This window comes from Lonchura striata, chromosome 15 (assembly GCF_046129695.1).
Source record: "Lonchura striata isolate bLonStr1 chromosome 15, bLonStr1.mat, whole genome shotgun sequence".
In the NCBI taxonomy this organism is placed as follows: Eukaryota; Metazoa; Chordata; class Aves; order Passeriformes; family Estrildidae; genus Lonchura; species Lonchura striata.
In genome coordinates this window covers 13,922,257-13,939,702 of record NC_134617.1, presented here as the reverse complement: position 1 = coordinate 13,939,702, position 17,446 = coordinate 13,922,257, and the positions used below count along the sequence as shown (strand labels likewise).

General features: G+C 46.0%; 1 protein-coding gene across 1 annotated transcript in view; it reads left to right on the top strand.

Moving 5' to 3' along the window:
- The window catches only part of LOC110469665 (rho GTPase-activating protein 7), a 47,907-nt gene that overhangs the window by 29,098 nt on the left and 1,363 nt on the right, over positions 1 to 17,446 (top strand). Inside the window, exons 2-10 of the mRNA XM_031506002.2 lie at positions 4,477 to 4,548; positions 6,021 to 6,102; positions 7,453 to 7,516; positions 8,714 to 10,065; positions 10,402 to 10,572; positions 11,238 to 11,397; positions 12,718 to 12,916; positions 14,612 to 14,831; positions 16,514 to 16,628. Coding sequence (XP_031361862.2) covers positions 4,477 to 4,548; positions 6,021 to 6,102; positions 7,453 to 7,516; positions 8,714 to 10,065; positions 10,402 to 10,572; positions 11,238 to 11,397; positions 12,718 to 12,916; positions 14,612 to 14,831; positions 16,514 to 16,628 — 2,435 coding nt within the window. The remainder of the gene's footprint in view (positions 1 to 4,476; positions 4,549 to 6,020; positions 6,103 to 7,452; positions 7,517 to 8,713; positions 10,066 to 10,401; positions 10,573 to 11,237; positions 11,398 to 12,717; positions 12,917 to 14,611; positions 14,832 to 16,513; positions 16,629 to 17,446) is intronic.

Sequence of the window (17,446 nt, the reverse complement as noted above, 5' to 3'; positions counted from 1 at the left end):
TTATGATCCATCTTAGCTCTTGGAGAGTTTGACAGTTTTACAAGTCTCTGACTGATTATCTTGGTCAATGCAAACACCCTACTTTGAAAGCATTGTGTTTGAGTCTTCAGCATGAGCAGACATCACGTTTCAACTCTCTTTTTAAGTAAAAGGATATAAGGTAAATAAAAACAGCTATTAAAAATCCTGTCACAGGTAAAATGCAGTTCTGAACACTAGAAATCAGAGTTGTAGCAAGCAAATGCATTTTTCACAGGGTGTGTGTAAAATGAAATGCCTTATTAGCAGCAGTAAGTCATAGGGGAGTTATATCAATTCTTACAGCCCTGGGAAGATGCACAAACCAGAAAGATGTGATGGGAAACTCTTCATTTGATGCTCAAATGGAACCTGAAAACCCCTTGTCGCTTCCAGCACTGGCAGCACAAGCAGGAGTGACAGGATCTAAGTCAGAGTGTGAAGGAGCTGCCAGTTCCCAGCCCAGGGCTCGTGAGCTGGAGGAGGAATGTGTGGCAGGGTTTGACACTGGCTGCCAAGCATGCACGGGGCCTGATGGCTCCAGTTCTGGAGAGGCTGGGGCATGGCAGTGACGAGAGGAGGCAGCAGCAGCCCCCTGTGAGGCACAGCTGGCCCTGCTGTGGCACAGCAGGCAGGTTGGGAGGTGGGGACCCTGGGCACCTGCTTGTGTGTGGCTGTGGAGGAGGATTGCTGCCATTTAGAGAGGAAAAAAAAAGGTCCTCTGTATAATAGCAGAGGTTGGGAAAGAGCAAAATCCTTTGGATTATTTTTTTGTTTTGTTTTGTTTCGTTACAGAGTGGTGCAATATTCAGTCAAAGTGAGGAGTCAGTCCTACCCTCTGTTCTGTTCTCCTGTCTGCTGGGCATGTTGAGAAACCCTTTCTTTGCCACCAGCACCACACCTGCATCCTACGGAAAAGGGGACAAGGAGGGTCCTGCAGTAACTAATGCAGGAGTGCTGCAAACAGCAAGAAACCTCTCCAATTGTTCTTGTTCCTGCCATGGTTTTGGAAAGTGTTCAGACTCAAATCCCTTTAATTAATGAAGTCCTGATCACCATGTGATTCCTACCTGTTGAAACTGGAAAACTATTTTGGATGGAGATGGAAGTAATCCATCTACTGTTGGTTGTTAAACAGTCTGCTTAAAAATTGCTTTGAAAAAAACCTACCATGAGACACCTCTGTGCAAAGCAATACATTTAGGTAAAGGTTTCAGAGTAGGCTGAGCTCCCTGGCCTGGGCAGGCAGCTGCATGATCCCACAGTTCTCCCTGCATGGACCTACCACTGTCCATGTCCTGCCACGGGAACCTATCAGAGCAAGTGGTAGCCAATTTAGAAAGCTAAAACTTCTTCAATCTCATTTTGACAAACAAAAGTGATTAATATCCTGCCAGTCTGGCTGACAGGACCTGCTGGCATTGGCTGGGGGTGGCAATGAGGAGCTGGAACTCACAGCTGGGGAATGGAAGAGGCCTCCTGCTTTGGCAGCAACTGAAAGTCACAATGCATCCTGGCAGTAAGGTTCACTGTGCTGGTGGTTACAGAAAGAAACTGGTATTTTCCCATTCTATTTAGAGTATTTTAAAATTTGAAGTACAGTTTGACATTCTTCTTCAGCTGAAGTTTGCTCACCTCACAGTAAGGCTGACTGGCCTGTTTGATACACAGCTGTCACTGATTTTGGTTTCTGCCTCTGCCTTGTTACCTTGTTAGGAAAGTGCTTTTTATCAGGAAAACATCTCCGAGATAATGCCCAAACCTTTCCTTTGTTGCGAGCAATCTGGTTAACAGTGCTGTTCATTCTGACAGGGGTTTAATTCACACTGCAGCATCTGGTTTCCAAGTGTGGGTCCTGCAGTCTGCACTCAGGCCAGTGCTCAGGTGGGGACACGCAGCTCCTCAGCCCAGCTGGCTGCAGAGAGGTGTCACAGCCCAGCTGGGGCAGGGCCTGGGGCTGCAGGGAGGAGGGAGCTTGGGGAAAGGGCAGCAGCTGTGCTGGGCTGGGCTGGGTGCTGGGCTGGGCACACGGGATGCTCCTTGCTGGGCACACAGAATGCTCTTTGCTGGGGCACACTGAATGCTCTTTGCTCCTTGCTGGGGACTGGGCTGAGTCCTCAGCACAGAACGTACCTCTGGGACACAGAACAGCCAAAGGGTGGCACAGGCTGTGTACTCTGTGTTGTTTCTCATAAACATCTGGTAGTAACCTACCACCCATAGCCCATGGGGAAATAGCTGGCTTGGCATGGGAGAGTTGCTGGCAGCCTCTAAGCTAGGAATATTAAGTTTTGCAGGAGTTTTTTTTTTCCCATCTGCTTAATTATGAAATCAGTTCAGGAGAGGGAGGTGACACATTTAGGTTGCTCTGGTATTTCAGTTGTGCAGATAGACCCAAAAGATATTAAAAAGTTGCAATCCTCTTGTCTAGGCCAGGTTGCTCCAAGCCCTGTCCAGCCTGGCTTTGAATATTTCGAGGGATGGGGCAGCCACAGCCTCTCTGGGCACCCTGTGCCAGAGCCTGCCCACCCTCACAGGGAAGAATTTCTTCCTAATATCTAATCCAAACATACCCTGTGATTGTACAAAGGTATGTTAAAAGGCCTGGAGAGTTACATCAGCAAAGAAAATTCCTGCAGCTGCTCTGTCCTTGTTCTATGGAAGAGGGCAACTGTAAGTATATATTTTCAGTAATATTCAGTCATCCTCACTTGGTGCAAAATATTTTTCTGCCTTATTTTTCTGTTCTAGTTTGCATCACTTTTCATGTCTGGGTTTGGTCTAAAAATGGAGTTGTGCTTTTAATGTGTTGGGAATTGGGGAAGCTTCAGCCCCTGCAGAGTCCCTGCCTGAGCTCAGAATTGCTGTGCACAGGCTCTGGCTGAGTAGGCTGAGGTCTGGAATGAGGACAGCTACACTTTCTCCACAGCTGAGCTGGCTGAGTGAGTCTACTGGGGTTTCCTAAATGAAAATCACTTTATGAAAACTTCTAGTGTTAGGCTGGTCATCCTCCTGGCTCTTTTCTACAAATAGCTTTTATTTTCCTTTTTTACTCTCTGAATACAATGCTTGTCTTTTATTGTCTCTTTATTGCTTTGTTGTGGTAAAGATTATGATAAATTATGGCACTAAATATAGCAGTAAATATGGGTATAGTGTATATAGGCTGTTGTAGAAGAAATTAGTTTCTGCAGTATGAAAATAGAGTTTCATCCATCTGTTTTGTGTAAAAATATCCTGGTTTGCCTGTGGTATTACTTTATTCTCAGATGAAAAAGCCATACAGCTTTGTGCAGGGAAGCCTCTGTTAGAATGGCATTGTCCAGTTTGATTAAGTGATAATGGAAACAATTTTAAGTTTTAAAGCAGAAAAATAAAATCATGGCAGTTGTGTGATATTTTTGGTTAGTGTCTGATTGTACCAATGACTTACAGTTGAGAAGTCTGAGGAAATCAAGCAGTGAATTTGAACAGGTGTGTATGTGAAGTGCCTCGGAATCCTAATCTGTGAGTGTATGTGTAAAGAGCATGGTTTTAGAACAGCTTCATTCCTCTGGGCTGTCATGCTACTTTTTAAGGTGCTTTAAAAACATTTCTCTCTACTGAGCAGGCTAGATTTTAAGGTAGCTCAACAATATTCCTTTTGAAGAAGTCTTTGCTCTTAGGTTGGTGTCTGGTGTAACACACTCTGGGGTGCACCAGACCTACAGAAAGTGTATTTGGGAATCCTCTTCCACAGAGCCAGAGATGCTGGCAGAGATCAGAGCCTGGGGCATGTAGCCATGCTGACCTGCCTGTGGTTCTGTGAGGTTGTGTTCTGCTCTGCCTCTGTGGGAATGTTACAGTAGAACTGGCCACAGGCCTGCACCGTTGTCACAAAATGAGCAGCGAGTTCTTGACATCTGCTGGGCTGCACTGGCTGCCAAGTTGTGTAGGTAGTTGGCAAGGAAATAAATATTGATAGACCCTAGCAACAGGTACTCCTGAGAACTCTTGTTCTGGGAATGCTTAGGCCGTGTCCAGTGTTATTAAATTTGTGAGAGCATTTTAAGTTTATTTATAGGATTTGTTTTGTCTTACCACCATCTCTCAGTGCTGGAATGCCTGAGCAGGCTTTGCACAGATGTGTGCCCCACACCCTGCTCTGGTCACTGATTTCTACTTCCAGCAGATGCTCACTGCCCCCAGCCCAGGGACAGCTGATTGACCCTGCTGTGTGACATCTCCAGTATGTGTTCAAATCTGCCAATCCTGTCTGTGCTTATCTCTCCTATGGTGGAATGACTATTGCAGAGCTATGTGCATGTAAGTGCATTGGATACAAGGATTTATTCCTTTTTAGCAACATCCTAACAAAACATTAACATACAAGATTCTCAGAGAGTGTGCCAGGTGAAATTAGCTTGTCACTGACTCTGGTGAGCACTGTCCATGAACAATTGTGTGTTCTCATTGCAGAAATTGAAGCCAGAGAAGCCTGCGACTGGCTGAGAGCTGCTGGATTTCCCCAGTATGCTCAGCTGTTTGAAGGTATGATCACAAAGACTTGCCAAGCAGCTGACACTGAATTTGAGTGGAATTGTTCACATAAATAATATATTTCAGAACCTGACACTTCTGATAGAAGCACTTTCAAATTCTGTTATATCTTCATGCAAACCTGTAGGAAAGTAGTGACCTGGTGTGTGTTCTTGCAGAAGGGACATCTCAGCAGGGACTCAGTACAATTCTTTAAAGAACCAAATCTTCCCTGGTTTTCTCTTCCTGTTGTTAGACTGTAACTCAGTCAAATTTCTGCCTTTGTTATTTTTAGTTGCTTATAATTTTTTCAGGCTCTTTGTCTTGGAGTGTTGGAAGTGAAGTTTCCAACCACTGATTGGAACCAAAACTCCTCTGAGGCTCTGCAGTCTGTGATCTGAGTGAGATTGCTTTATTGGTGTTTTGAAAAAGAATGTCGGAAAAAATCATCTTGCAATCATAAGAAATGTTCAAAAGAAATACTCATCAGCAGCCAGCCAGTCAAAAAATGCAATTTCAGCATGTATTCATGTTGTTAAAACTACTAAGAATGCTTATTTCTTGGGAGGAGATATGGATTTGTTGAGAACTTGTACAATCTTTCAGGCCACACTTGTGCATATACATTAAAACTGTTCTTCTTTAAAATATGTTTTCTGTTACAAACATTGAAAGTAACAAAAGCTTTTTCTATATATTTTTAAGAAAGATTTTATCAAAGAACGACAGTTAAAAGAACATTCACTGCTCTCATTCCCACCTCCCTTGGTCACTGCAAAATCAAATATTTGAAGCCAAGCCCCTAGAGCTGGGTTTGAAAGCTGTATTCCATGAAACCTGGAAATGCTTCCTGTCTGCCTACAGTATTCTATAAGCTGTTGCTGGAAATGTGCACTGCCATGCTTCTGGAAGATGAATTCTCTGCACTACCTTGTTTTTATGCCATGTCCTGACTTGGCTAGGAAAATAAATCTTATAAAATAAGCTAAGAAAAAATATATGGACCTCAGTGGTTCCCTCATGTGCAAGGCTGAATCTCAGGAGCTGAAATGCTGAAGTGTTCAGCTTCCAGCCCAGCATGCTGTGTCAGGCTCCCTAGAGCTCAGTGTATCTCATGTGCTGCATTGCACCTCACCATGGCAAAGGCTCATGTAAGATAATCCCAGCTTTATTCTATAGAATGCAGAGAGCCAAAGCAAATCTAAAGGTTATTTTGTGTTTCTTGTCTATGGCACTCGGTGACTGCAAGCTCCTGGAAATGCAGAAGGGCTTGTACACCTGTAATAACAGCAGCAAGCAGATCCCTACATTTTTTCCTCCAACTTGCCCTAAGGAACTGATCCTCACTTGCTGGAAGGATGTTTGCATGAATGTACAGCTATAGAAATAGAAGTAGTTTCATTTCACCTGTGATAAATAAGCTTCAAAATCGAAAGTCTTTGCAATTACAACTCAGATTTCAGATTCCTCTTCTTTGTTCACAGATATGCAGTTTCCCATTGATGTAAATACTGTGAGGAGAGATCATGAATTTTTAGATGGAGATGCAATTGAATCACTGTTCAGGTAAACATTAATCGTGAATCATCTTTGATACCCCCAGCCCCCCAGTTACTTGTTACTCATCTTTTCATGCCTCTGCTTTTGTCAGAGATTAACAAAGTCACCAAATCTGTGACTGAAAGAAATCACTTCAGCACATAGTTTAGTGCCACTATAATTGTTGTTTAAGGAATTAAAAGGTAAAGTAACCGCATGTCTGCACTTCCTCTTCAGCCAGCCTCTCAGGGATGTTACACTGAGCATTAAATATCTTTTTTGTGATGTGAAATGGCTGCAAGCTGATTAAAAATAGCCAGTTCCCTGCAAGCATGGCAGGCTGCTCTGTAGGATCATGTATAATCGAGTGCAGGAATTTCCTCCAACTTCTGTTCCAGCAGATAGTCAGAAAAAAAATTATCTGCATGAGATCTGTTCTGTTTTCCTGAATATTTTTTGGGTGAGAAGCAAAGGTGCAGGTTTGAAGTTATTGCTTTGCCACAGCTGTTCAGAGCACACAAGTGAACCTGCATTGTCAGTGCCAAGTCAGACTCAGGGCCCTGTGGAGCTTCCCCATGGATCAGTGCCAGGATAGTGTGAGGCTCCTGCTTCAATTTCTGCTGCAGTTACTGACGCCTACTCATGATGAGATTGTTTAGCAGGGTTTCTTCAACAGAAATGATGATTTCTAACACTTAGGGCACTGGGAAGTTCCTCTCCTATTGAGGTGTTCTGGTCCTTTTCTGTGCTGTCAGGGCACCTGAACTCCAGCTCTGCCTGTACCAGAGCACCAAGGGTTGTTCACACACACGTCTCTAAAGCACAGCAGTTATTAGAGAACTTTGGGTATATTTTGTTTCTTGGTATCACCTCTGTCCCAAGTGCTCCTTGGGGACTCTTCAGTGTGCCTCCTGTTGATGCCACCTGTTATTTGACAACTAAGTGATTGACTAATCTGGGGACCTTACTGATTCCACAAGCTTTAATTAAAATTATAGATAATGCAGTCCTTCCAGGGATACAGGTTAACATCTTGATTTTAATTTTTTTTTTTCAAGAAGCCCACACAGAATTTTGTTTATTTTCAAAATTTTAAATCAATATGAAGTTTTCACAACCAGTAAAGCTAATAATATGCTTTTTTAAAATTAAATGATTGATTATGGTTGTCTTCTCTAGTTTTAAGATGGCAGAACTGGAAGTGTGAACATCATGGTGCTGGTTTTGGGGGCCAGTGTGTGGGAGCCTTTAACAGAATGTCAGTCTTCAACAATAATGAAGACTCCATGGTAGATCACAACTAGTTTGGTGCATGTTTGTTTTCAAGCAATGAAATAGTTGAAATTTAAAACTCCTGTGTTTTTTCTCAAACCCTAGAAGGTTGAACACATTGAACAAGTATGCATCAATGAAAGTGGAAATAAGCCGTGATAGGAAACGGGTATGTCTGTAACATACAGTTCCTGTTCTGATTAAAGATGTGTTTAGCTATTGTATCAAACACCTGGGTTTAAAAGTGCATGAAGAACTAGCAATTTCTGAACTTTCCTTTCTATTCCATCCCACAAAGCTCTGCTATTCTCATTTTATGTTGAGAAAACATAGGGATGAAGATTGCAACTATGTAGTGTTTGAAACTTTGCAAGGTAGGTTAGGGGTGGCCTTTGAAACACTATTAAAATTTGATTTGACACGTTACTGTCCAACAGTCTCAGCATGGCTATCATTGCTTTCCTAAGGAGTTTCCCACCTTATTTAAGTGTTGAAACTCAAATTTCACTCCTGTTGACTTAACAAAGAAATTAAAAGGGCAGTGCAAATGTTCAGCCAATAGAAGCTGGGTAGGTTTTAGCTGTGCTGTCTTTGTGCTCTGCCACTGCAGCTCCATCAGAGTGGTAGCCACAGCTTGGCTGGGCAGCTCCAGCTCTGCAAAGCCTCTGAGCCACCGTGGATTAACTGCAGGACTAGTGAGAAAAGAATGCCATCTTCTGGAAAAATGTCTGGCTTTTGGAGAGTTCTGCTCTCTGCTGGGGCAGAATGGGGCAAGAGAGCCCAGAGAGAAGAGACAGGTGGCTCCCATCTCTCCAACCTTTCTCTGTCCCAGCGTTCCCTCAGAGTGGGGGCAATCCAGCAAAGGGGGCACCTGGTGCAGGTGCCAAGGGGGGCTGAGGGCTCCAAAAGGGTGCCACAGATACCAATGCTGCCACAGTCCCACAGCTAAACACTTCTTTACCTGAAAACGGGTGAGTTTTGGTCACAGAAGTGTGAGAGTGTTTGATTTGTTTGACTTTAGGAAGGGCAGTGTAAATCCAATACAATTATCTTTCAAAACCCTTGGATTTGCCTCAAAACAGGATTTTTCCCCCTTCGATCAAATCTGTCACTTTTTCCTGTGGTCAACTTCCCAGATTTATCAGCATACTTGGGCATCATTTGTCAGCATGTTTTTCAACTAACTTAGGGCAGATCTTCAGTGACTGAATGGTCACGTTTCCTTATGTTGGTCATGGGGGTTTTGGAGGTCGGCAGAAAATCTAAGTCTACTTTTTATGTTAAACTGGATTTTGTAATTTAAATTTTTCCAAACTTTGCCCTTAAACTAGTTTTGTTGTTTTGTTTATTTTTTTCTCCTCCTAAGAGTGACGACTCTGAAGATGATGAACCTTGTGCAATAAGTGACAGATGGGCCTATGAGAGGTGCAGCCAGCGGTGGTCTCGCATCAAGAGCCTGGCAGGTTTCCCAGCAGAGGAAGGTGCTGCTGCTCCCACCCCAGGCAGTCCAGTACTGAAGATCCCCCACAACGAGGACAGTGTTTTTCTGGATCATGGTGAGAAGCACGATGTGTCCTCTATTCACAGCACCAGCAGTGCTGACAGTGACATTGTTAACTCCCAAAAACCTTTTGAAGATGTGGAAACCAGCACGAGCTCCTCAAGATGTTCCTCAGTTAAGGTACCCTCACTGGACTCTGCTTTTAGTTGTTCTCCTCCCCCAAGTGAATTTTTAAATATCACCAGTGAGGAGAAGCTTTTGGATAAGTCACCATCTAAAAAGAGGAAGAGCCTTCTAAAGAAAATGGAGAAGCTGCACTTAAGGAGCTGCAATTTAAGGAGTGGTCAGTCAAAGGCCAAACCCATAATAAGTGAACCTGTTCTTCTGGAAGGACTTAATGAAGAAAAGATGAAGATGCTGAACTGTGTAAATATTTCTGACCTCTCTGGCATCCGAACAAAGAACAATTCTTCTTTTTCTCCCCAGAGCTGCAACAGCAGCAATCAGTCTGGAAACAGCAGCACAGGGAGCACTCCAAGCCCTGTTACAAAACCAGGCAGCCCCTCTGAACGAAGGGGGACGTATGCAGAGCACGTGGACTCCAGCATGCTGTTGCTGGGGCATGATCTATCCCAGCAAAACCTAAAAAATGACACGACGGTACAAAAGAACCAGATGTTTCAAATACCACAAGGCCATAAACCTGGCACTTTCCCCACAGTGCTTACGGATAGCTCCCTGTCTCCAGCAGACAGCTCTTCTGTCAACTGGAGAACTGGGAGCTTCCACGGGCGCAGGAGGCGCCGGAGCAGAAGCGGCTCCAGGGATCCCAGAGGCCGCGGGAGTCCCGAGCCGGGCAGGGACAGCCGGCTGAGCGTGTACGACAACATGCCCAGCACCCTCCTGCAGGGCCTGGAGGCCGCACACGTCGGTGACGACGACGTTTTCTCAGAGCTGAACAGCGTCATAGCAGATGTCCACGGTCTCAGAAAGTTGGTTGATCAGTGGACAGAGAAGCTCTCGGATGATGGGGATTCTGACTTTGCCAGTGACTTGACCTCTTCGTATCCAGCCTCCCCTAAAGAAAGCTCCCTTGAAACAGAGGGCTCAGAAGATAAGACAGCAGGGGAGGCTGAGGGAGAGAGCAGCTGTGGGCTGGGCAAGGAGATTGGTTCTGCAGACCTGACATTCATCACAGACTCTAAAGAGACCAACAGGTCAGCCATCCTTGGGTTTGCCTTTGCTTCTGTCCACTCAAAATATAATTGTTTTGCCAGAACAAAGTGTTCTAAAGTCTGTCCTAGGTAGCAGAGTCTGTGCTGCTGGTGGCAGGTGCTGCTCCACAGGTGCCAATATCTGACCTCTGCTGAAAGCAGGACACATAATCTGCATGGGCACTCAGTTTGTATTGCCAGAGGCCCTCCTGGATGGGAGGTACCTTGTTTAAGTGCAACTAACTGCAGGTCATTTAGAGTCTTGGGTGCTTCACAGATGCAGGTAGAAAACAGGGATGGTGGAGATGGTTCTAAGGTTAAGCAATATTTGTCCCTTAGGCACGGGAAGCAGCACTGGTGTGTGGAAGAGAGCGTGAGCCTGGAAAGCCTTTCCCTCCAGACTGATGGCCAGTCAGCTGCCCAGCTGGCCCGCACACAAAAGCTGGCATTGTTGAAACTCACAGCTTTAATGGACAGATATTCCCCTTCCAGTAAGCAGGGCTGGAACTGGTAAGTTGTCTGGTATTAAAACAATCTGAGCTGGAAAGTGAGGAGTTGATGTAAGCATGTGAATTTCCTTGTCTGCCTACCATTGCACATGTTCAAGATGAAGAATTTCATCCTATTAAATTGCCAGCAGCTTCGTGGCTCCAGGATTTCCTCTGCTGTGGGCTGTGCTTTGGCCCCTCACTGCTGGTCATGCTGTTAGTGATTTTAAGGCACATCATCGTTTCTTTTTAAATTTTCCTAATGGCAGGGCTTTTTCAGGAGACCATCCCAGGGACTGGAGAACCTGAGGTGACAGGTGGCTGGAGTGGGAATCCAGCCCTTCAGCACTGAGTGTCTGTTTGAACTAAACCAGTGACAAATTCAGACTAACATACATTTTGTGACAGGGAGCTGGTATACAGAAAGAATGAAAAACACTGCAGTGCCATAAAGGGATAGAATGTATTTCCTATGAGGATGCTTTGTTAATTTCAGCAATGAAATGAGGAAGTCATCCCTGTAATTGCCTTTGCTATTTTCTCTCCCTCCTGTTGCTGTGTGTACAGGTATGTGGCAGAATTTGGGGTGGTGACAAGATGCAGCTCAGCCCTTTCTGCTGAGTGTAAAGCAGCAGGTGCAATGTGCTGGACACCTAGTAACCTGCATCTACTGGTTTTCGTTTCCAGGACCATACCAAAGTTCATTAAAAAGCCAAAAGCCTCAGACTACAAGGACAAAAATGTGTTTGGTGTTCCTTTACTTCTGAATGTGCAGCGAACAAGCCACCCCCTGCCCAATGGCATCCTGCAAGCCCTGGAGTATCTGAGGAGCCACTTTCTTGACCAGGTATGAACTGGAAGCAGCCCAGAGGAGCTCTGGGCCATGAACAGATCTACTCCAGGGAAGCAGACTCTCTTTCATACTTTTGTGAAGGACTTTTCCCCTCCCTAAGGCTCTGAATAGGCAGAAAGATGTAGATCTGAGCCAGTGGCCTGCGAGGAAATAGCAGTGCTGATTCCCTCTGGGAATACCTTTAGCCCTGTGCTGTGTTTTTGTGCCTTCCCTCACTGGAACCCTCTGCAGTCATGTCTCTTGGTGCAGGCAGTCAGGCTGCCTTTGCCTGGGGAGGTGTCGTGTCTCTGCTCCCCAAGGAGGCAAAGCTGCCAGACAATGTCATTGTTCCCTCTGTTCTGTGGCTGCTGCTAGTGCCAGAGCCAACGTGAAAATTAGTCTTGTTTCAGCTGAAATGCACCACTAAGCAGAGAGAAAACATTTCAGCAGTGGCTGTTACAACTTTTTCTGGAGCTCAGTTGTGTATTTATCCCCTGAGTGGAGATGGCAGAAAAAGTGTGTGCTGTATATGGTATTTCCATAGCATAGCTGTAGAGATGAAGACCTTGTGACATGAGACATATTAGTTAAAGAGAGGGCTTTTCTCCCTCTGCTTTGCCATTGTCTAGATGTGTTATATGATGCCAAAGTGCAAAAGTGACACTCCTGTGAAGTGACAATGCAAGTGTTTTTCATTTTGAGGCCATGCTATCCATTCAGTTCATATAAATAAAACAAAGAGTGTAAATGCTGTATCAGTGGCACAGAATAAAACTGTCACCAGAAGCTTTGGTGGGGTCAAGCTCATGGGAAACTCTTAAATCTCCCTCAGCTGACAATCATATTAAAAGGAAAATCAAAATTTCCCTCAAATGACAGCCTGTGGAAATATTAGGTGTTTCAGATGTATCAGGTGTTCCAGGGAGCCTTGTGGATCTCACAGTCAGTTTGTGTAAGCCAGCACTCGATGTATGTTTGTGTTTGGTGGACACACATTGAAACTTAGGAGTTGCCATGTGTAAACACAGCCTGCCCAAGAAAATGGGCATATGTCAATGGTAGTGATTTTAAAAGGCAAAATTAGTACTTTTGTATTAAATAAAAGCCAAACAAACATGAAAATTGGTATGTCACAGCTGATTCTGTGGTCATCGGGCATAGTTTGCCTCAGAGAAATGCCCATGCAGCTTCTAATGATACAGAAGTATTTTGGTGCTCAGTCTCACTGCCATATGGTATTTGCTGTTACAAGGAAGGTGGAGGATCACTTATTTGTAAAAAATTTGATTCCTAATGACTCCTCTCTTTGTCTCTAATAATTTCTTTTACCCACAGGTTGGCCTGTTCCGAAAATCCGGTGTTAAATCCAGGATTCTGTCTTTAAGAGAAATGAATGAAACCAACCCAAACAATGTCTGTTATGAAGGACAGTCAGCATTTGACGTGGCAGATATGGTCAAGCAATATTTCCGAGACCTTCCTGAGCCTATATTTACCAGCAGGCTCTGTGAATCCTTCCTCCACATCTACCAATGTAGGTACCAAAAGCTGTCATTTTCCAGTGCCTTGAATATCTTAATATTCAGCTGTACAAGGCAGTGGGCAGACCAGGAGTAGTGCCAAGTCCCCCTGTAGTCAGAGGGGACAAGTCAGGCAGGACATTTCTGAAATTAGTTCCTTGTGGCTCTGGATTTGGGAGCTTCCTGTCTGCATCCTAGGAAGCAGCTAGTTCTCTTCCCTGAGGGATGAAAGTAATGAAATGTTGCAGCAGCCCCCTTAAACTGTGCTTTTAAACAGTCATTTCCTTATGCAAAATTAAGAAATAACCTGGTCCCCTTGTTCATGTCATGGCATAGCTCCTTGAATGAGAAGACCTGACATATTGATACATTTCTTTATTGAAGTGCCTAAGAACAGCTGCTGTGAAACAGCTGGGAAATGCCAGCAGTTTTCTGCCTGTGCTCACACTGCTACTGTCCTTGAGACTCAACCCAAAAAGCAAGGAAACACGAATCTGAAATACTGCATTTAATACAGTTTAAACAGGTTCTATTCCCAGTACTTTGCCCTCAAGGAATTCACTTTCAAAAAGCAGATGGACTGGGGAAGAAGCTTGAAGTAGGGCTGATAATATTGTTGGGACAGACAAGTTTCTTCTGCTTTTGAGAAAAGGTTTTGAAACACAAATTGTAAGCTTTCTGAGAGGACTTGCAAAAACTTACTAGGTTTTGCAGCCTAACCCATGTGGCTTTTATTGACCTAGGTCAATGAGCAGCTGCTCCTCTGTGTACAGTGTAGGTTCATGAAAGTTCTGTTGAGTTTTATTTCATCACCTGCCAGGGTTTTAAAATTTTGTCTGAAAACAATTTATTTGTTTGAAGTGAGTTTTCTACTTGCATTCAGAAATCCTCCTTCGTAAGGAGGTCAGCAATTCCCATGTCCAAAGGATGTATAACTGTTTTCCTCCAATTGTTGTAATCTGGCCACTGTCTACCTCCTGTCTCTTGTTTTGGGAGAGAAACAGCAAATGCCCAAATTCTATTCACCCCACTCACCCATCTTCTGGAGCAAGTGCACAGATTCAATTACTCTTTTCGAGATAAGAATTGTGCTCCTTTCACCAAGAAGTGTGTTTTGTGTGTTCTGTGTATGTGCTTCTACCTGAAGGGAAGGAGAAGTGATCTTCTACCCTTTGCAGTGGTGTTAATGGGAGAAATCCTTGTGCTGGGGATGTGTGGCAGGATGAACCAGACCCACGCTCCTGCCAGAGCTGTTTGGCCAGACAGCCTCAGTGGGGGTTAGTGTGAATTAAAATCTGTTGGCAAAACACTGGTCTCTGAATTGAGTTATCTGAGAGCATCTGTTCACTTCACGCTTCAAGCTGAAAGGAAAAGACAGTAGAGCAGCTCCAAAGTATCACTGCAGAGTAATATTTTATGGGGAGACAGGGCTTTATTTGGACTGTAGCTCAGTTCAGGGTATGTTCATTAGCATGGTGCTCAAGATAAATTGCAAGTCAGGCAGCAGCATCCCTGGGTGTGAACGTGCACTTGACAGACAGTAGGAGAAATGCTTCATGTTTGATGGGATAATGGCCTTTCCTTGTCTGCTGTGAGCTTGGGACAAGGAAATGGATGAACCTTCAAGCTCAGAGCCCTGCTTGGGGCCCTGCTGATGGATGCTCCTTCTGCAAATCACGTGTGGCTTTTGTCGTGGTTTATGTTTTTAGATGTGCCAAAGGACGAGCAGTTTCAGGCTGTCCAGGCTGCTATTCTCCTCCTCCCAAAGGAAAACAGAGAAGCTTTGAAAATTCTCCTGTTCTTCCTGCGAGATGTGGTGGCTTTTGTTGAGGAAAACCAGATGACCCCAACCAACATCGCTGTCTGTCTGGCTCCTTCTTTGTTTCACCTCAACACCCTGAGGCGGGACAGTTCCTCCTCCTCATCCAGGTATTGGCACCTTGATGCTGCTGTCCACAGTGCTCTTACTGGAGCAATGCTTTCTGTAGCTGGCCTAGGCTCAGAGTGTGATTTTGGGGGGGAAATAGACTCTGTGTGCCTTGGGGTTTACCTTAAATCTGGTAGCTCAGGTGCAGCAGGAGTTGCCTGCAGGGCGTGGAGCGATGTGGCCGCTCACTGCCCAGTGCAGAGCCGTGGTAAGGCCCCATTGCCGTGCTCCTGACCAGTCTGTGTGGGTCCCTCACCACTGCTGCACTCCCCTGCTTGCCCAGGAGCCCAGCATGTGGCCACTGCTAGCATTAAAGGGGCACTGGCCATTGGAAATGTGTTCCTGCACTGGCCACCTGAGCCCAGGTGTGGCCTTAAGGCCCTGCAGATACCTGGCAGATTGAGGCAGCTACTGGCACTGGTTCTGCTGGGTGATAAGGGGATCATTCCTGCCAAATCGAGCCATGGGGATTCTGTAAATTTATCTTAATAAGTAAAAGTATCTGGGTTGCATAACATCCCCTGTTTGTACGTGCAGTGAGGAAGGTGCCCTTGGGCCAAAGTAGACAAATAATCTCTGAGAGCACTCATGCCTTATCTGGCCTCCTGAGGCAGGGCTGTTTGCTCTGCTCGTGCTCCTGGGCTGTGGACAGACAGATCAGGACAGGAGAGCACAGCTGGCTGTGCAGCAAGCATGGTGCTCCTGAGGCGTAGCGAGCTGAACATCTCGCTTGGGGATCTACAGGAGAGGACTAGTCCCAAAGCAGAGGCTGTCAGATGTGCTGTTGGCATCTTTCAGGCTCTGGGTAGCACAGGGGAAGGGAAGGAAAACACTGAGGATTTTCTTTTGAATGTCACAAAACATCAGAAAATGCCTCGGGCATGCCTGTGCTGAGCTGGCACACGGCAAGGGAGCCACGGGGCCACTGCGGGTGGATGGAGGCAGCAGGTCCTGCTGGATTGCTGTGCTGTTTGAGCTCCTAGGAGCTACACTCTGGGACTTGTTCCTCTTTGCTTCACATCAGCGCTGCTCTGAAATGTTAGGACCAAAGATAGCAATGGAGTTTTCTCTTTGTTGTCAGTGTGTAGAAGCCAGGATGCTTTGAAGCTTTAGTTCTGCTGTAAGTGTGCATTAATGCCTTGGTGCAGGGTTCCCACTTCAAAGGGTTCAAGCTGACAGGTCTGACTCTGAGGAGCAGCACTGAGGACTGTTATCTTCCACCCAATTTTCAAGCCATTTGGCAGGAATGTACATAGATAAAAGTTTCAGAAGCCAAGACTAATGATGTAATACCACTAGCATGAATTAAAAGAGGGGACTGTTTTTGAAATGTGTTGGGTGTGGTTTGGGCCAAAAGATTTAAAAGGTTCTACATGGGCTTTGCAGGTATCAAAGAAGCTTGATACTGAAGATTATACGAAAATAAGCGTGGGTCGTTGTTCTTAGCCAAGTGTATGATGATGTGTTTGGGGAATAAATTCCTTGACTTTCCTTTCTTGGGTGTCCATTACTAATGGTCAGTAGTGCCCTGGACACCTTTGGGATGTGCTGGGAGGGAATTGACCTTCAATAGTCACATTGCATGAGTCCTACATGGCATGTGCAGGTCCTTCAGTGCAGAGTGTTTTGTGTGGTTCCCAGCACTTTGCTCGCTCAGCCTTCCTCTCACCTTCCCCTGTCCTAGATCCAGTCAGAGGAAGTGCAGCTTGGGGAAGCCAGACCAGAGGGAGCTGAACGAGAACCTGGCAGCAACGCAGGGCTTGGCTCACATGATAATGGAGTGCAACAGGCTCTTCCAGGTACGCCACTCACTGTCACCAAGCAAAAGCTCTGGGCATCCTGTGGGGGTGGCTGGCTTGGAGCAGCAGCTGGGCAATGTCCCTGCCAGCCCAGCCACAGCTCTGAGCCTGTGACAGATGGGAATCCTGCTGCTGCAGGAGAAAACGAGCATTGAGACCACTCCTCCATTCCCCCCTTTGGGCTTCACTCCATGGGCTTGGGGACAGCTTAGAGAGCACCTGTGGGCAGTGGCTGCCATGTGCCCTGGCAGGGAGGCCCTGGCCACCTCTGCTGGAGAGTGGGTTGAAGTTTTATTGCTGGGGCCTGGCCAGAGCAACAGCCATGCCTGTGCCTGGCCATTGACCCCAGTAATCTGAACCTGGACCTTGGCCCACAGACTGACTTCCCAGCTTGACCGCGGCCTTTGCCCGTCATTATGGACTTGCCTAGTGCTCCTTAGACTGTGGCTATCCCTGGTTGCTGTCCCTGGACCTGATCCTGACCTCCCTTGCTGCCTCACCTTCCTGGCTGCACCTCGGACCTCATCGCCGTGGATGTGTCTGATGATCCTTACTCTTGGCTGCCCCTCTGGCTCAGCTCCAGCAGTGTGGGACAGGGCAGCTGCCCTGCCAGCCCTGTTGTCCCACTTGACCCCTGGCTCCTTTCCCTCAGGGGTGCTGACCACACTCAGCTCAGACCCTCTAATCCTCTGCTCCACCTGCTCATCCAGGCAGGGGATGCTGCCCCATGGCTCCCCTGCTCTGACACATGGCCCTGCCCCAGGGCTCCCCCAGCACTGATTCCTCAACCAGTGCCTGGCTTCTGAGTGACACCCCAC